Source organism: Rhododendron vialii, chromosome 12a (assembly GCF_030253575.1).
Source record: "Rhododendron vialii isolate Sample 1 chromosome 12a, ASM3025357v1".
NCBI classification, from domain to species: Eukaryota; Viridiplantae; Streptophyta; class Magnoliopsida; order Ericales; family Ericaceae; genus Rhododendron; species Rhododendron vialii.
Window position 1 is genome coordinate 11,457,225 of NC_080568.1, and position 17,650 is coordinate 11,474,874.

Consider the following 17,650-nt stretch of genomic DNA (forward strand, 5'->3'; position numbering starts at 1 on the left):
GGTTGGCCAACCGTTAAGACTTAAGCGCGCGGTATACAACCCATGAACCGTTTTCACAACCTAACCTCTTTTGTTGATTTCCAATTCTCTCTCTCTCTCTCTCTCTCTCTCTCTCTCTCTCTCTCTGCCATGTATTCTTCAACCTCAAACGAGATGATGTACTCTCCGCCACCATCAGCACCCCCTGAACCACCACAGCCACCGCTATTTACACCACATTCTTTCCATTCCATGTACCCCACACCACCAGTAGTACCAACCGCCAATATTTCAGCGAATGTGTCAAATAAAAAAGTTGGTATAACCGCTCCCAACTTTCCTTCTTCTCATGTTCCGGGGCCTTGGTCCACTGGCCTTTGCGGTTGTTGTGAGGACGTTGGCAGTTGTAAGTGCATGCTCTGTTCGTCTGTTTCTATCTCTATCTTCCGCTAGGTTTAAGGGTACATATGGGAAACAACATGCTAATCTTGACATGCAAAGTGGTTTTACTTGCAATGATTTGTCAGTGGTACTTTTGTGGTTGAAACTAAAATTGACGGTTGGCTTTTTTTCAGTAGTTATTCAGTAGTTCGAGAGCCCCAGCCGCCACTTGGTGCGCTCAGAACCATTAATTTCAGAATCTCATATTCATGTGGGGTTCATAAACTTAGTCATGGATCCTACCAGAATGTGTGATTGGAGAGTGGTCCGGAGCATTACTTGGCGGTGCTCTCGGGTTGCTTAATAATTTCACACCTTTGTTTTTGTGTCAACAGCTGTGCAGCATGCTACAAATACCAAATCATGTACACATCCACAACACCTATTGTGATTTATTCATATAGATCCGATACCGGCTATTAATTTGTACGTTGTATAGTGATTGATGAATATTATTACTATCTCGGCCACATAATTTTTGTATGATGTTTTTCGTTTTCATATGGTAATAGTATTACGTACTGCTGCCATTCTAAAAACAATAAAAGTCGTCCCCACAGAACACTGGCAGCATTCCCTATTTTGTACAAAAGACCCGGCCCCTTATATATACCTTTTGGGAATTTCATGATAGAAAGATATTTTTATAGTCTATAGACTTTGGATCCTACTTAGAGCTTGCTACAATATATGCTACCTAAATTTAACAAATGTATTAGCTAGGGGCCATCCTTGGGAGCTTGTTTGGGGAGCCCATTGAAAGCAACGATTACGAAAATGATCATTTGCTAAATTATTAATTACTAGCCTCACATATATACTCATTTTAATATATAGTGCCCTGAGGATGCTCTTTTTATTATATATAGTACTAATAACTATATATATATATATATATATATATATATATATATATATATATATATAATTGCATGCCGGCCTCTCTCGTTTTGTTGCTGCAGGTTGCTTGACATGTTGGTGCCCTTGTGTTGCATTCGGTCGAATAGCAGAAATCGTTGATCGAGGATCCACTTGTATGTATGTCTAATTTATTACTGTAGTAATTGCTTATAGATGAGATGAGATCATGAACCAAATTAATGAATGAATTGGTAATTAAATAAGACTGAAATTAATTAATTAATTAATTTCATGACTTGCTTTTTAATTATACTATATGCACGTATAGTAGTACTACTTAATTGGTTGCATGCAGCATGTGGAGTGAGTGGGGCAATCTACTTATTGATGATGTCCGCCACGGGGTGCTCATGCTTGTACTCTTGCTTTTACCGATCCAAATTGAGGGGCCAGTATTTCTTGGATGAGAGCCCTTGTGCTGATTGCTGTGTCCATTGTTGTTGCGAGGAGTGTGCTTTATGTCAAGAGTATAGACAGCTTCAGAACCAGGGTTTTGACATGTCTATAGGTACCTCTCTCTCTCTCTCTCTCTCTCTCTCTCTCTCTCTCTCTCTCTCATACATTGGGGAAAAAAATTACTAGGTGCTCTCATGGGTCCCATACTCCCATGAATGTGTAGAGTGTTGAGGCACCAATCGCACATGAATCTGTAATAAGAAAGAGTAATCCGATTGAGATACTTCGTTGTAGTGTCCTAAGACCACTTGATAATTTCTCCACATAGTGGCGGCTAAACGGTGAAAGCTAGTCTCCTATGTAACGGATATGTATCTCCCTCCTCTCACAATGCACAAGGGGATACATATACGTTACGTGAAGTACCCCTCGGCTCAAGGAGCGTGTATACCACAAGTCAAAATGAAATTGGAAAGTGAAAAACATCCATTAATTAAAACTTTTCTGGTCAAAAGAGTACTAATGTCGTGCTACATTTTTACCTCACTGGAAGGCCTCATAATTACTTCTCCATTTCCCTTTAATGAATACAGAAGTGCTATAATACACACCCCTTATTTGTTATCAGCTATGTTAAAAACGCATCGAATGAACTGGCAGTAAAGAAGTAGGAATCAAGTTAGTATACACTATATATGTAATATGTTTGCCACTGCATCTTTTTAGTATACATGTAGCTCCTGACACTGACATAGCGTTATGTACGTTGTTTATTCATAGGGTGGCATGGAAATATCGAAAGGCAAAAACGAGGGATAGCAGAGCCTCCATCAAAGCAAAATGAGATGAATCGCTGGGAATGACAGAGATGTGTTTTTGAGTTTGTTCATTGACATTACGATGATCGATCTATCAGGATACCTACTTAATTACTAAAAAATGACTAATTGATGTTGCACGTACAATGTTTATGGTTCAGTTTTGCACATTTCTTGTGTATCAGCAACCAAAAAAAGTATTATTTGGGAGCTTCTTCTTGCAAGATTAATTTAATTTCAAGGGATTAGTTTTGTTAGTTTTATGACTTTATTCTAGTATCTTTTTTTTTTGGTCCTGAAAATTGATTAATGGGTCTGGAGTTAATGTGTAGGGTGGAACTAAAAAAAGGGAAATCGGTAAGGTAAGAAGTTGACAGGAGAGGAGAGGGAATTACATGCGTAGTAGGTTGATTATTATTATTATTATTTGTACATGTCCACCACTAATTAATTAATGCTAATTAAGGTGCTTTTATATAGACAGGTTTTACACTAATTACAGACATACAGATTAATTTAGACGAATAGGTACGTAGTGCATACTTCTTCCTTCTTCGGTCTATATATACTGTAATTCCTTCCTCAGAAGTACTCTAGCTAGCTTCGAATTCAAAAGAATATTTGGCGATCGAACAGTTCTTTTCAAATAGTACCCCTGCGCGCATTATTCTTGACGTCGTGTATTGCGTGATTGTGTTGCCGGTACTGCTTGTGTTAGCAGTGCAACGATAGAGAGCTTTTTTAGTCCTTCATTCGATTGATGATCATGATACTTTGGTATTCCATATCCTCTTTCATAGAACTATATATTTTCTGTAATTGCTTCGTATATAAGATAATGTGTAATAAATATTCCTTTTTTCCGGTGTTATCACAAAGGGTAACGGTGTTTGTCCCTTGAATTTGTGATGCATGCTAACTTAGCGGTATCAGAGTATTAATCCAATATTCTTCTAGATAAAGATTGTGGATTAAGGATTTTTTTATTTTATTTTAACGGAAACAGTTCATCCCATTAGAATAATGATTAAGGATTTACGTCTTGTAGAATTTGTAATTTTCTCAAATTCCTAATCTTGAGTGGCACCTTCATCTACCAAATTTGGCATGGCTAAAACAGTAAAAATAATGCTCTCGTTCACGCTAACCAACAGAGCTTAAAATCCTGAATGCAAAATATTTACCCCATTGCTCACCTAGAATTTTCCTAGCTCACTCAAAATCGACTTTTGGGAAAACAAGAGTTTGAATTAATGCGAATGTGGTTTATTGCTAAGTATTTGTTTGAGTGATTTGCTTATATACCCCTTCGACGTTTAACAAAAGCTCAATTTAGTACTTCAAGTTTCAATTTCAACAAATAAAACCTTCGATTTGCAAATTGGATTCAATGGCTTCTGTTAACAAAATTGATGGAAAATGGGCATGTACCCATCATGTGAGCCTTCTCCAAGGGCATATTTGCCAATTCTCCTCTCCAAGGGAATATTATGGTCAATGCAAATGTATTTTTCTTCAATGCCTTGTAGATGTTTTTTTCTTCAATTCATTACGGCTATAATGCAAAATGGTAATTTTTTCTTGAACATTATGGCAGCAAGGAGGTGTTTTATTCTTCAATGCCCTGAACATGATCATCATCATCTTCATAGTTCTGTGCGAGCCTCGGAGTGGAACCCGCAGGCCCGTCGGTTCATGGTCGGTATGGAACCCGTCGGTCGTCTTAGCATCAATGTTTTTTAAAATTCTTTTTGTTTGTTGGTTTCATTTTGTCGGGAAAAAAAGAAAAATAAACAGATGTAGTAAAGCTAACGGCTAAATAATCCATTATGGATCATTTTTTGTCCTTATTCAAAAAAAAAGTTCACATTTGTTAATTTTTTTTAAGGATTATTGCTTCGTCTTAACGAAATGAATCTAAAAAGTAAAAAATTACGATCAAAACCTTTTTTAATAAAGATAAAAATTGGCTTATTGGCTTATTTTTGTCTTTATTAAAAAAAATTGAGTTTCGGTCATAATTTTTGCTTTTTAGATGTCTCTCATCAGGACGAAGCAATAATCCACAAAAAAATTGATAAAAAACTAACAAATGCGAAAAAAAATTGAATAAGGACAAAAAATAATCCACAATGACTATTTTAGCCAAACAAGGCTTAAGCTCATTTACAGAAAAACACAAAAAACAAAATGTGGAGAAATTGATAGTACTACATGCACTAATAGGATCACTAGTTTAAATTTCTAATAAGAACATATCTATAAACCAATGGGGTTGGTGGTGAACTAGTGGTAAATAGAACTTTGGAGAAAGGGGTGTCAATAATAGTGGTCCAAAATGGCGGTATAAAGGTAATGGTTTCCCTTCAAAACCAATAGGGTTAGGAAAGGGAGAGGGAAATTGGCAAATATGCCCTTGGATAAGGCTCACATGATGGGCACATGCCCATTTTCCGTCAATTTTGTTAACGGAAGCCAACTGGATGATGACATTGAAATTCATTTGCAAATCGAAGGTTTTATTTTGTGATAACCCAATTTAAACCTTCAAAAAATTTCTTGCAATTTTGTCACCCTAGTCATTCTCGGAATAAATATCCTAACTTATGATAAATTTTGAATACTTCTTAAAGAACAAAGACTGAGCAACTTAATCAATCAAGGACTAAAATACACATTGCTAGCAAATGCATTAGTTGTCGGCGGATATTTTAAACCTCATTAATACTTGGATAAAATATTGGGAGAGCTAGTTGGGTTATAAAAAGGCTGTGGTTTAAAATTGGCTAAAATTTAATCCATTGTATCAAAATATATTTTCCTTTTCTGATTTTTCGGTTCTTCTCAATGATTGGTAGGAATTAGTTGGGAAATTAAAATAGTTGGGCCAGGGCTATCTGGACACATTGACTGAGTTGGCTCACCGAGTTACTCTATAAATACCCCTTGAGCGTCTTGTAATTCACCGAGCAATCACACTAATTTTCTTAACTCTATTTCCCCGAACATCACACCTCCCTGACACCCTCCAACTGAGCTAACATTTAGCAAGTCACTTACCGTTAAAATTTTGAGAATATATTAATTCGTGACTTAAGTAGAGTATTTTCCGATTATCTGTCAATTTTTATAAAGCTTTACAGATATCGCCATAACCTTTTAAACAACATCGTAGTACGGGAATAAGGCACTAGCCACTGCGAGGCAAAAAGAAAAATCCGGAAAGAATTGGATTAAATTTCCTAGATTTTGTGGATTTTATTAGATTCTCTAAGATTTGATATAGATACACTTGGATTTTATTAGATTTCATAAGATTTGATATATATTGTGTTTAGATTTTCTTAGATAATGTAAGATTATTCTAGATATTAAAAGATATGGAAAGATTTCATTAGATCATTCTAGATCTTGTGGTATACTAGTATAAATAGGCCACCCCTTCCCTCCCCTCCATACACCACACCACATACACCACACCTATACACACATTACACACACGACACTTAGCTAAATGAAGGAAGGAAGGAAGGAAGGAAGGAAGGAGAGAGAGAGAGAGAGAGAGAGAGAGAGAGAGAGAGAGAGAGAGAGAGAGAGAGAGAGAGAGAGAGAGAGAGAGAGAGAGAGAGAAATTAGGGAAAGAGGAGAAGGAAAAATAAAATTTAAAACAAGAGGTTCCGGAATAAATATGTAGATTTTCGCATGGTAATTGTGCTTCTCAAATGAGGTGAGTTACGAATATACTCTGGGTACATATTATTTTTCTAAAACTCATTTTGTGATTGTTTTATTAAATCTTATGTTGAATAAAAATAAATTATATAAGTATAATTGTGAAAAGAAAAAGATTTATATAAAAAAACATGGGATTATTTTTCTTAAAAGGAAGTTTAATGGATATTGGTGTAACATCTGGGCGAAGAGCTCTACTGAGCTATGTTTGAATTGGCGCCTATGGATTGTGGAAAGGATACGGCCGGGTATCCATTGGATTGATATCAATTCCATTGTTTTGCTGGGGTCGCTCCCTGGGCTACCGGATTACCGCCTATGATGGTTAAGATGATGGTCAAGGTGAAACTATGATCGTCAAGAATATGATGATTGATATATCTCTCTTTATCTCACTTGTGGTGATTGAAACTTGAACATGATTGTTCTATCTCTTACAATTTTGCAAGCTGATGGATTATTATGCTATGTTTTTATCCTACTTAATCCCATGCATATTATGTGGCCTTAGTATATCGTAACTTACTGGATTGGTTTTTTGTTTCCTAAAACCTTTTCAAGAAATTGGGGTTAAAGAAGGTTTATCAGTGCGAGTGAAAGATATCAGTTGTCATGGCTAAATAAGGAAATAACGTGCTAGAGAGCGGCGCTCTGTGTGTGAGCCACAATTATATAATTTTAAAGTTGTAATCGGTGAGCACGCTAGACAGCTCTGAATATAATATTTTATTTTTAATTTACAGTCCTGGGAGTTTTGAATAAAAAGAATAATGATAATTTTTTTGTTGTTGCGTGATATCTAGGCCTGGGGTGATTTTTAAATCACCGGCTATGTCACGAATTTCTACCCATCGGATTTGGGTCGTGACATATTTGTTGAAATTGAAACCCGAAGTACTACATTGAACTTTCGTTAAAAGTCGAAGGGATATATAAGCAAATAACTCTATTTGTTTTTTTAAACTATTGGTTTATATATTACTAAATAGATGTTTGGTTGTTAGCCGTTTTCAGGACTTTTATTGAAACAAGTAAAGACTTTCAAGAGCAATAACTAACTTATTTATCTTAAAATCAGTACAATTTTTGGGCTTTTTACGTGCAGGTTCAGTTTTGTGGACCAATCCACTCCCAACTCCAGCACAATTTGAAAATGCACCGTTAAAGAACCCAATTTTGTTTTGTTTTGAGGAGTTAGTTCAGGGAGATGTCTCTTGTCATGTTGTTTGGAGTCTTAGGTGTCTCTTTGGGTGTTAGGTTGAGTCTTAGTTGTCATGTGTCTCTTGGATGTTGGGAATGGTGTTGTTTTGTCATTGTTGGCTTATTGCCAACCTTGGATTGTTATTTCTCCCTTTGGGTCCATGCGGCATATGATTGTTGGAGTTTGTTGTTGCCTCTTCGTGTGTTCACCCTTCTTCGGCTTGATGCCTTATGCTTTGGGTTCTTTTAATCTTTATAGTTTGTTTTCCAAGGTTAATAAAAAATTTTGCCTTTCAAAAAAAAAAAAAAAAGATTCCCAACTAGTGGGTGCACTCTAAAACCCTATAAAAGTATCTAAACTACGAAAACCCTATGAAAAATGCCTAAACTACTAAAATCCTAGGAGTACCTTATGAAAGTACCTAAACCTTATGGGTACCCTATGAAAGTGTCTAAACCCATAAACCGCTAACGCTACTAACTACTCTTAAAGCAAGAGTTTAAAGCGAAGGGGGGACATGTGGGTTTGCATGTAAAGTACAGGGGTGGAAACCGTAAACTCACCGAAGTTTCAAAGAACTTCAATCCTGGGGGTGTAAGAAAATCGGAAAACCGGTAAAATGAACTCATCCGACCGAACCGTGACTTTTGAATTGGTTCTACGGTTTAGCGGTCAAGTTCTGGTCAAAAAAAAAAAAAACTGATACATTTGGTTTGATTACTGATTTTTTTTTCTCAACCAACAAACCGGAACCGATTTACTAGTAATATATGGACCAGGGAGCGTGCTTAGGTGGTGTTGTGCAATCTCAACAATTCAAAAGTGTTATGGATGGTTCAGATTTTAAAAAATTTTTTCTGGGAAAGAGTTAAACGGATAAGTTTCATTTTAATCCGGACCATTGATTACTGAGACGGCCGGTCCAGATGGTGCGCAGCACACTGCACAGCAGAGTCCCCGCATCCGTAATATATACTTATATATACCTACATTAATATGTGTCATACTATTTTCATGTCTACTTTACCCGTTTTTTCAGTTTATGTAATCTCTTTTGGTAATTCATTTTAATGGTGGTAGTCTATAAACTATTTTGTATTTCCTCTATCCCATAATGTTTGTTTGGTCCGTAAAACAAAAACTAAAAAATAATGCATTTATTTCAAGAAAAAATTCAAAAAAAAAATCACAATTAAAAGAACTTATCGATATCAAGTAAATTGTTCAATTTTTCTCGCAAAAATTGTATTATTTTTACGTCCTCGTTTTGCAGACTGAACAAACATTATGGAACGGAGAGAGTATTCATTTTGGTTCAAGACGTGAAGTGTTAATGAAGTTGTTAACATATGTTACTATGTTTTCTAAGTTTCAATATTATATTTTCTGTTTAGACTAGGTTAATATTTATGTTTTTTTGGTCTAGGTTTCTTGGTTACCATTTTTTTTTTTTTTTCGACATCAAAAAAGAACTTCATAGATAGAATAAAGAGTCAATACATGAGATCACAAATACAGCCCCAATCAAAAGATCAACCTAACTAAGAGGTTACAAGATAAGAAAAAAACATAGTACAACGAGCAAAACTAGGTAAGCAACTCCCAAAGCAAATAAATCCACTTGAGAAGATTATCCGTTGTCAAAGGAATATAGGACATGTCCACTTTCGAGTGAATTCTGGAAGATGCAGCTAAACGAGCCGAAAGGTATGCCTATTGAATTTTGATGCGATCACAAAAGGTGATACTGCAAATGTGGACTGATTGAGCGATGAAGCAAAAATCAAAAAACAAAGAGGCTGCAATTGCTGGAAACTCCTTTAACGCTTCTCAACCGTTGGAAAAGGGAAGAGTCATTGGTATAAATGTTGATGTGAAACATGTGATGTTTGGTTACCAAATTGTGTAGACTATATAAAGGCGTGTTTGAGTTACAATAATACACATCAATGAAAACAAAGTTCTCTTCGATTCTCTTTTCTAACTGAAATTAAGGGCTATTTTTATGAGCACTTTTGCGATTATGTTTTCCAATATGATCATAGTTTATGAAATTGTTTGAATGCTAATAGGGTAGAACCGAAATCAAATCGAAACTGGACCGGTAGAACGGTTTGGTTATAGTTAGGTTTTACATTTGCAAATTTGCAAAATGGTTAGGTTTCAGTTCTCATTTTTTCGGTACAGTTAAAAATGGTTTGGCTACTGGATTCTTATGGAACCGCACCAATCCGAAGCACAAACACACCAGTCCACCACATGACGACAGCGTATTCCTATTCGACGACGTCGTATTATCACCGCCCCTCTCTGCTCTCCCGTGAATGCGAATTTGAAGGCATTTTAAAGGCACAAAACAAACAAGTAGTACTACACAAGTTTTCAGAGAGATTTCCCGCCTGAGCTTCGTCTTCTTCCCGCATTTCTCAGATCCAATGGCCCCGAAGTCCGACAACTCCGAAGGTCAAATCTCTCTCTCTCTCTCTCTCTCTCTCTCTCTCTCTCTCTCTCCTTTGAATGAAGCTCATGTATTTGAAGACTGATGACCAAATCCTTACCTCTGGATTTCTTCTCTTTTTTTTTCTTTTGCTTCGTTTGCAGGGATTGTGCTCAACTTCGTGAACGAGGTAAACTGTTTTTAGAATACAGTGTTGTTTTTCGCTTGATTCGTAAATTAACAATACTCTCTGGCTATTCTCCCAAATTAATGGCTTATTTTAGGTCTTCATGAATGGAATTATCTGTTTGTGCTACTTGCTTTGAATTCGTAATTCAAGGATTCATTCAGATTAAAATATGTGTATGCTTCGTGTTTGATTACCAAGTGAGTGTTAGTGGTAAGTGGAAGGGTTGACTGTAGAAAAATGTTGCTGTTAAGCATATCTGCCATAACATAACGCAAGGATGTATTAAAAATGGTATAGAAGTATTTCCAAACCCAAAATAACAAGTCAGAAATAAATGAGCACTTCAAATCTCATGGCAGGTTTTGAGGTTGATTTTACAGTGGTAGGTGTCCCGAGTTCTATTTACGGCTCTTGTGGTTTCTCTTGGGTTAATGGGGGCATTCTAAGCTCCATTTGTTTGTTGAGAATAGAGGAAAAGGGAGAGGGAAAAGGAAGTGATTCTTTTGGTAGGTTATTGTTGGTCCCAGCGTTCACCCTCTCTCCTAAAGCCAATCCGGCTTTGGGTGAACTTCAGCTTTTTGCATTCAAACTTGTGTTTGTGTTTATATGTTATTTGTTCACTTAGAAATGAGAAGCCCTCCCCAGCATCTGTCAACTTCTGCATCCCTCATTGGACTGTGCTTTCAGTTCTTCCGAAACAACGAACCACTTGAAGTTCAAACATCCACACTAATAATTTCTTGCCTTTTCTCACAAAATAAAACGTCCTCTTAACTTTCAGCCAATTTCTCTCTTACTGGTACTTATTCACTTGGCAGAAAGACTGTACGTGGGTTACAATGTGGTAGTGGGGAGAAGAAGCTAAACTACTCAATTTTAATGCAGTGTTCATTCTTCCCTGCAACTGATTTTGTTTCATATCATCACTCGCTACAAACACCGGTGAATAGAGCCATGTTATCCTTACATATCGATGTCGGAAATTATTACCTGAATAAGATAATGGGAAGAAAACAAAGCCCCCTCTATGCTGATGGATGTGCTTTTGTGAGTCCAGTCTTGAATAAAATACAAAGAGACTCTCTCAAAGCTACCCTGGAATTATTTTCTGCCATAGCAAAGAGAATGTGCTTCTGAATTACTTTGCTTGCTCTTGTGAGTACTTATGAATACTTTGCTGCAGCTGATCTTAATTGCTGTTTGAATTCATTGCCCTTGGTAATTATATAATTATTCTCTATCCAGCAAAATAGACCATTAAATTCTCAAAATGTGGCTGATTCTCTTCAAAAGTTCAACCTCAAAAAGGCTGCAGTACAGAAGGCACTGGATACTCTTGCTGATAGTGGGCGGATATCATTCAAGGAATATGGTAAGCAGAAAATATACCTTGCTAGACAAGATCAGTTTGACATTCCAAACAGTGAAGAACTTAACCAGATGAAGGACGAAAACACCAAGTTACAAGAGAAGCTGAGTGAACAAAGAAGAGCAATTAGCGAGGTTGAGGGAGGTATTTCCTTTAAACTCCTAGGCAGGAACATGGAGTTTTGACAGAATAAAAATTTGCATGCTTATTGTTTAATTTTCCTAACTTTTCGGTTATAAGCGCTTATTCTTTGATGCAGAAATGTGCTTCAATGTGATAATAGTCTGAGTCTATGATACAAGTCTTCTATTTGGCTGATGAAATTTATGCTTTTTGCAGAAATTAAAGCTCTGCAGTCAAATTTAACTTTAGAACAGATACTTGCTAAAGAAGCAAGTCTGAGAAAGCAGGTATATGATTTCTCCTTCATACCTGTATCAAAATGTTTGTGTTCGGGATTTGGACCAACATTAGGAACTGTTCTGTATCAGGTAGAGGAGATGGAGGACAAATTGACTAAAATGCGTGGTGGAGTAACTCTCGTTAGCCCAGAAGAACGCAAAGCTGTTGAGGCAATGTACACGGATACGATAAGCCAGTGGAGAAGACGGAAGAGGATGTTCAAAGATGTATGGGATGCTATAACTGAGAACTCACCTAAGAACCTCAAAGATTTCAAGGTGCTCTAACGTCCATGTATTATGCTCATGCAAACTAATTGCAAATAGTCTCTTTCAAAAAAAAAAAACTAATTGCAAAAGTTATTGCTTAATGGTGTCTTCTTTCACAGGAGGAACTTGGCATCGAGTATGATGAAGATGTTGGCGTGAGTTTGCAGTCTTTCTGTGATCAGCTGCAAAATGGGAAGAAGCGAGCTAGGGGGCAGTAACTTTTCAGTTCTCTGCAAAGGATAATATGGTAAATCAATTGATTGGTGCCTTTGTAGAGGTAAATCTGGCACATATGTCACTGATGCTGTATGTTGAGAGTTTTATCTTCCTGCGTACCAGTAATTTACCGTCTAGAGATAAGCCTTTCACTTGTTTATGTACAGTGCTTCAGACAAATGTTTATGTAGTTGGAACTGGTCGTAGACATTGTTTGGACCAAAGAATTTGAATTTGAATTTCTCAAAGGAAGCTTAGACAGCCTGCTCTTTTTCTCAATTCATTGGTGAAATAAACAATTTAAGGAAAGCAAAGCACAAAGCAAGTTTACATGCCAAGGAAGTAGAGAAAATCACCATGACACACAGACATAAACCTATCTCCTATGCTTTACAGCCCTGGAATGCAATTACTAGAAGTACAAGCTTTAAATGCTCACCACACTTGAAAACCATATTCCTCTTCTAAATCGACAGTAGTTTGTTTTTGTGGTTCTCTTCTCAGACTGCTCTGCTCTAGTGTATTTTCTGGAGGTCCTAACTTAAACACCTAAAAAGAACCCAAGGTAGTGCTTATCATAATGGACATTGATGGTGAAAATAGCCCTTGGATTCTTTTCAGTGGAGTGCCATGGACTTGCTTGATACGTTTCTATTCTTGTTATCCTTCTTCTTAATAGGTCTGATTTTGTTGTTTCATGGGGTTTTTCTTTTTATGTAAGTACTCAATCTTATAAAAGCCCAAACAAAAGAATACAAAATCCAAGGGGCACACCCCAGGTCATAACCAGGACTAGCAACATATGGGTAAACCCATAACCAAAACACAGCTATACAACTCTATCACTAAACTTCCTACTGCCAAACCCTATACAGAATCTTTAAAATGTTGGGCAACGCCCCAGCTGCTACACAAACTCACTTCTCCTGGGATGACCAAGCTAACTTCCTCAAAAAAATCTCTAACTGAATTTAAAATGACTAAGGTAACTTGCTATATGTTTGTGCTCTGAGCTTGGAAAATCCTCTTGTTTCTTTCCCTCCATATAGCATATACAGCAGCTGCAAAAGAGCACTTCAAACTGGTACTTCTGAAACTCTTCCACTTAGCATTCAGAAGAAACCAATCAATAACCAAATCCAGATTACCAGGCACTCCAGACGGATGCTAAACTCTTCTCCATAAGTTTCCTCCAAATTGAAGAGGAGAAAGGGGCAGTCAAAAAACAAGTAAAAAATCAAAAAACTCATATAGTCACAACCAAAACCATCACACTACAACTAAGCTATTAATATGTGCAAACAATTCAGATAGTAAATGTGCACACAGAACCTATACCGTTACTAAGAACAACTACTCCCTATTATGGTATTACGATATGCTTCTCAACGCCCTTGAGCTCGTCTAGTCCTCAGAGATACCGGCCTTCTCCCGGTGTTCAACCGATACAAACTTTGTACCCTGGATCCTTCACTAGAATCTGCTTTGGCATTTTCAAACGCTGACTCTGTTTCCAGCCCTGCTTGAGATCTCAAAGGAAACCACTTTTGAGATCGAGAAAGCATACTATCCTTCTCTGATAGGTCTTCATCTTGGTTTGTCTGAAACTTACCAGAACCCAAGCCTTCATTTATATTCAAACGGTGCTTAATATCAAAACCCAACTCATGGATCCTTGACACCTTTTCTCCACCTCTTTCGTTCCTTGTCTCGTGATCACTCGCATAACAATGCCCTCCAATGGCCTAGAATGAGCTACGTACAATTCTACCCTCTTTGGTTTCTTCATCCTTTTAATCACCGTGAATTTCGTCTTCAGAATCAGAATGATACCTCTGAATAGGATGAACCTTCCCAAATCCAATAACATTATTCTGATCCTTGGTTCTTCGCAAATTATTTTCCTCAGTATTTTGAATTTTGAATTTCTTCAAATTTTTCTCGTCAGTTACCGAATCAGAACTATTTTGATCAGCAGGGTCGTGGGATTCAGATCTAGAAAGTTCCACTGCTGCTCTTGCTGCTGCTGCAGCATAAGCTGCCGATTTAAAAGCTTCTTCAGCTGCATCAGTTACATCCTCGTATTTTCTTGTGCCTTTCAGTGATACCAACAAACCTTCCATGCTTTCTATCTCATTCACCAAATTACGTAAACCATTACGATGCTTAGATCCTCCTGAAATAGCTGTCGACTCTGGGTCATTCTGCTTCTGTTCTGTTTTGAATTTCTCCTGCAATTATGCAACATCTCATGAGAGATGTGTCTAAATATTACGGTTAATATATGATTCTCATACCAAAAACATTAAACAAGATTTGTGTGTAGAAGCATTAATGTTTGAATCAATGAACGGTTTTCACAATGTGTTCTGATCTTCGGGAAAACACAACAAACTTAATTGGTCTGATTTTTCACAACTTGTTTTTTGGGAATTTTCTCAAGACCAATGTTATTTTAAAAGCATTCCCGCTAGTCGCTAGATAATCAGTCAGATTCCTGTGACTTTTGTTTCCAAAGTCAGTTTCCGAAAAGCATTCTACAAAACTTGTTTTGAAAAACTACAAGAGATTATTATACCTCAGTTGCCGCTGAAGACTCTTCCTCATTCTGCAAAACTATGTTTTTCTCAGAAGCAATTTCCTTAAGCACACTCAATCTGTTTTCCAAACTTGGCGGTCTAGTTGACAGCTTCCATATCATCTAAATTTACATCCACACAAATTGCAAACACATGAATTCCATGTTCTTCCTATTCTTCATCAACCCAAATGAATGTAAAGCTTGAATATCAGGTTAGTAAATACATACAGTGGGATGCACCCTACAATTGTTCGTTAATTCAATGGCACAAGTCACAAACTCCTTCCCGAATCGAGATGTGAAGATCATTCTCATCTCCTGAAGCTCTGGAAACTGCCCACATTTCCTAGCTGCATAGACCAAGCTTGACACTGCCTCCTTCAACTCTTCAGGACATACTCTAGATCTACATAACCGAAACTCCTATGCTTTAAACCAGAAACCAGAGGGACTGATTAACAAATCAAAGGTGGTTTAGCAAACTAACCTCTCTTCTTGAATGAGCTCGATCCTATCCAGCAACAAGTGACAATAGCCTTCAATCATGACAAAAGCGTCTAATGTATTCTGCTCCTTGATAACTGGCTCTACCTGTAATGAGACACCAATTCAACCCCCAAGTTTTCTAGAAAACAATATGTAGGTCTGTTAGGTATTTTGTTTTGGCAAGTAGCTCTATTTGGTATTGTTTCCAGTTCGTCTTTGTTTTCTGTCTTCGTTGTTCATGTTCTTGGAACCGAAAACCTTAGAAAGATCGAAATATTCATGCTTCATATTGCCTTAGTTTTCGCGTGGCAATTTGAAATCCTAAGTTAGCAGCATGTTTAACTTAGATTGTTGTCAGTATACTTCCCCGCATATAAAGTCTTCAAACAGCTTGGTAAACAATTTTCCGCATTTTGGCTCCGTTTGTTTGGACGTAAAATATTTTCCAGTAAAATGTTTTATCTATTTTTTGGTGTTTGATTGTGTAAAAAATGAGGAAAATATTTTACATGTAAAATATTTTCCATCAATTGGATGAAAATGACTTACTCTTTAATCTTCCGTAAGTTATTTTCCGAAATGAACCCGCTGCTTTCTACTGCAATTCTCATTACTCAGTTTTATCGATCATCAGTTCTGACCCACGTTCAATTCCAATAATCTTATATCTCTCCACCGTTTAAGCCCCCCTCTCTCTTTACACTATTTTGTTGATTTTTGAAAATATTTTCAAGTGCAAACCAAACACCGAAAAATAAAAATTTGAAATTTGTTTTCTGAAAAAATATTTTACATGAAAAATATTTTACATTGTAAAACATTTTACATCAAAACAAACGGAGCCTTTATGAAAAATAAAAGGAGAAACTGTTGGGGACAGTTTGCATGGTAAATTTTTTCAACTTATTTCTTAGAAAGTTCAAACTTTTTTGAACTGTAGAAACTACAGACTGTTATCTCAAAAAAGAATTTGCGGTGAAGTTTTCCTATAACTTGACAACCTGAATGAAATGACGACTGTGTTGTATCTTCTAATGGTTCTTCTTTCCAAGAACTTCAAAAATAAAAACCAAAAACGAAGAACCCGAAAATAGCAATGAGTCTGAAAGTTACCCGATGTAGAGCACGGTCATGATGGCCAAGGTCAAGTAGCTGAACAACGTCGGCACGGGCAATAGAACACCGAGCCCGGCGCTGGCTCTTGAGGACAGCGAGCCGGTAAACGGCAAGTTTGACGAGAGCCTTGAACTTGGATTTATTTAAGTGTCTCCTTCCCAACAGAGCATCAAGCTTCTTTCCCATGCCTCTGAGATCTTTCCTTCCTTTTTTTTTCCCCTTATTTTGCTTGTTCTTTCTTCACAGGGCCGTGTATTTAACTGTCTTGGTTTGCTTGTTTGATGGGTGCTTTTGGTAGTTATTTTTGTTCTTGTCAAAATACGGATAGAGACTCTGGAGTGTGGAGAAGGGAGTTGTGGTAATGTAGAAAAAAGCACAAGTTGTGACGATGAGCGTGTGTTTGTATTTTGGGTTTTATGTGTTCATAAAAGTATAGGGCAGGCCCATTCTCCCTTGCTTCTTTTTGTCTAAATGGTATTTTTGGACTCATTTTGTCTTTTGAGTTAAAAGACAACTCATTCTCCCTAATTTTCGGTATTTTTTGATTTTATCTACTCTTGTAATTTGTTTTTCTGCCATCACTTTTAGGATTAATTATTCTTGTCAACGAGAGAAATCAGAAACATAAAAAAATAGGAACTAAAGTTGAAAAAAGTTGCACTAAAGACAAAAATATCAGTTTTTTCTAATTATTTCATTTTTAGTGAGAATTTTTTTTGCTTTTAATCATAATTTTTTACTTTTTAGACTCCTCTTATAGAAACAGATGATTAATTCAAAAAACATAATACAAATCTAGCAAAAATTCAGAAAAAAACGAACAAATTGCACATAATAAAGAAGGGAAAAAAATTTACACGAGGGGAACCTTAACCTTCGAAGATGGCGAGTGAGGAAGCAGAAAGAAGAGGAGGCCTCAAAATGGGAAAGAGGTTCCAAAAGCGGTTCAGCCGTCAAAATCGTGGAAAGGGAAAGGCCCCAAATGGTCCATTGTGTAATTACATATACGAGAAACTTACTTATCTCATGCAGTCAAGCATTTTGAGCTACGTGATGAATGAACACACCACCTACCCCCCCCCCCCCCCCCCCCCCC

At 36.8% G+C, this 17,650-nt stretch overlaps 3 protein-coding genes across 3 annotated transcripts; 2 read left to right on the top strand and 1 right to left on the bottom strand.

The window, feature by feature from the left end:
• Positions 1-111: 111 nt before the first annotated feature.
• Positions 112-2,803, top strand: LOC131310775 (protein PLANT CADMIUM RESISTANCE 11). The gene is made up of 4 exons (XM_058337970.1): positions 112-385; positions 1,383-1,454; positions 1,637-1,849; positions 2,518-2,803. The coding sequence occupies exons 1-4, from the start codon at positions 130-132 to the stop codon at positions 2,598-2,600; spliced, it is 624 nt and encodes a 207-aa protein (XP_058193953.1). The 5' UTR covers positions 112-129; the 3' UTR covers positions 2,601-2,803.
• A 6,994-nt stretch (positions 2,804-9,797) lies between these two features.
• On the top strand, positions 9,798-12,628 carry LOC131310774 (homologous-pairing protein 2 homolog). The gene is made up of 6 exons (XM_058337969.1): positions 9,798-9,951; positions 10,090-10,115; positions 11,361-11,628; positions 11,824-11,894; positions 11,976-12,164; positions 12,275-12,628. Exons 1-6 carry the CDS (start codon positions 9,924-9,926, stop codon positions 12,371-12,373), a joined length of 681 nt encoding a protein of 226 aa, XP_058193952.1. The 5' UTR covers positions 9,798-9,923; the 3' UTR covers positions 12,374-12,628.
• Positions 12,629-13,074: 446 nt separating this feature from the next.
• On the bottom strand, positions 13,075-17,268 carry LOC131310773 (uncharacterized). The gene is made up of 5 exons (XM_058337968.1): positions 16,552-17,268; positions 15,440-15,543; positions 15,181-15,358; positions 14,950-15,072; positions 13,075-14,602 (listed from the first exon to the last, which is right to left on the bottom strand). Exons 1-5 carry the CDS (start codon positions 16,738-16,740, stop codon positions 14,165-14,167), a joined length of 1,032 nt encoding a protein of 343 aa, XP_058193951.1. The 5' UTR covers positions 16,741-17,268; the 3' UTR covers positions 13,075-14,164.
• Positions 17,269-17,650: the final 382 nt, after the last annotated feature.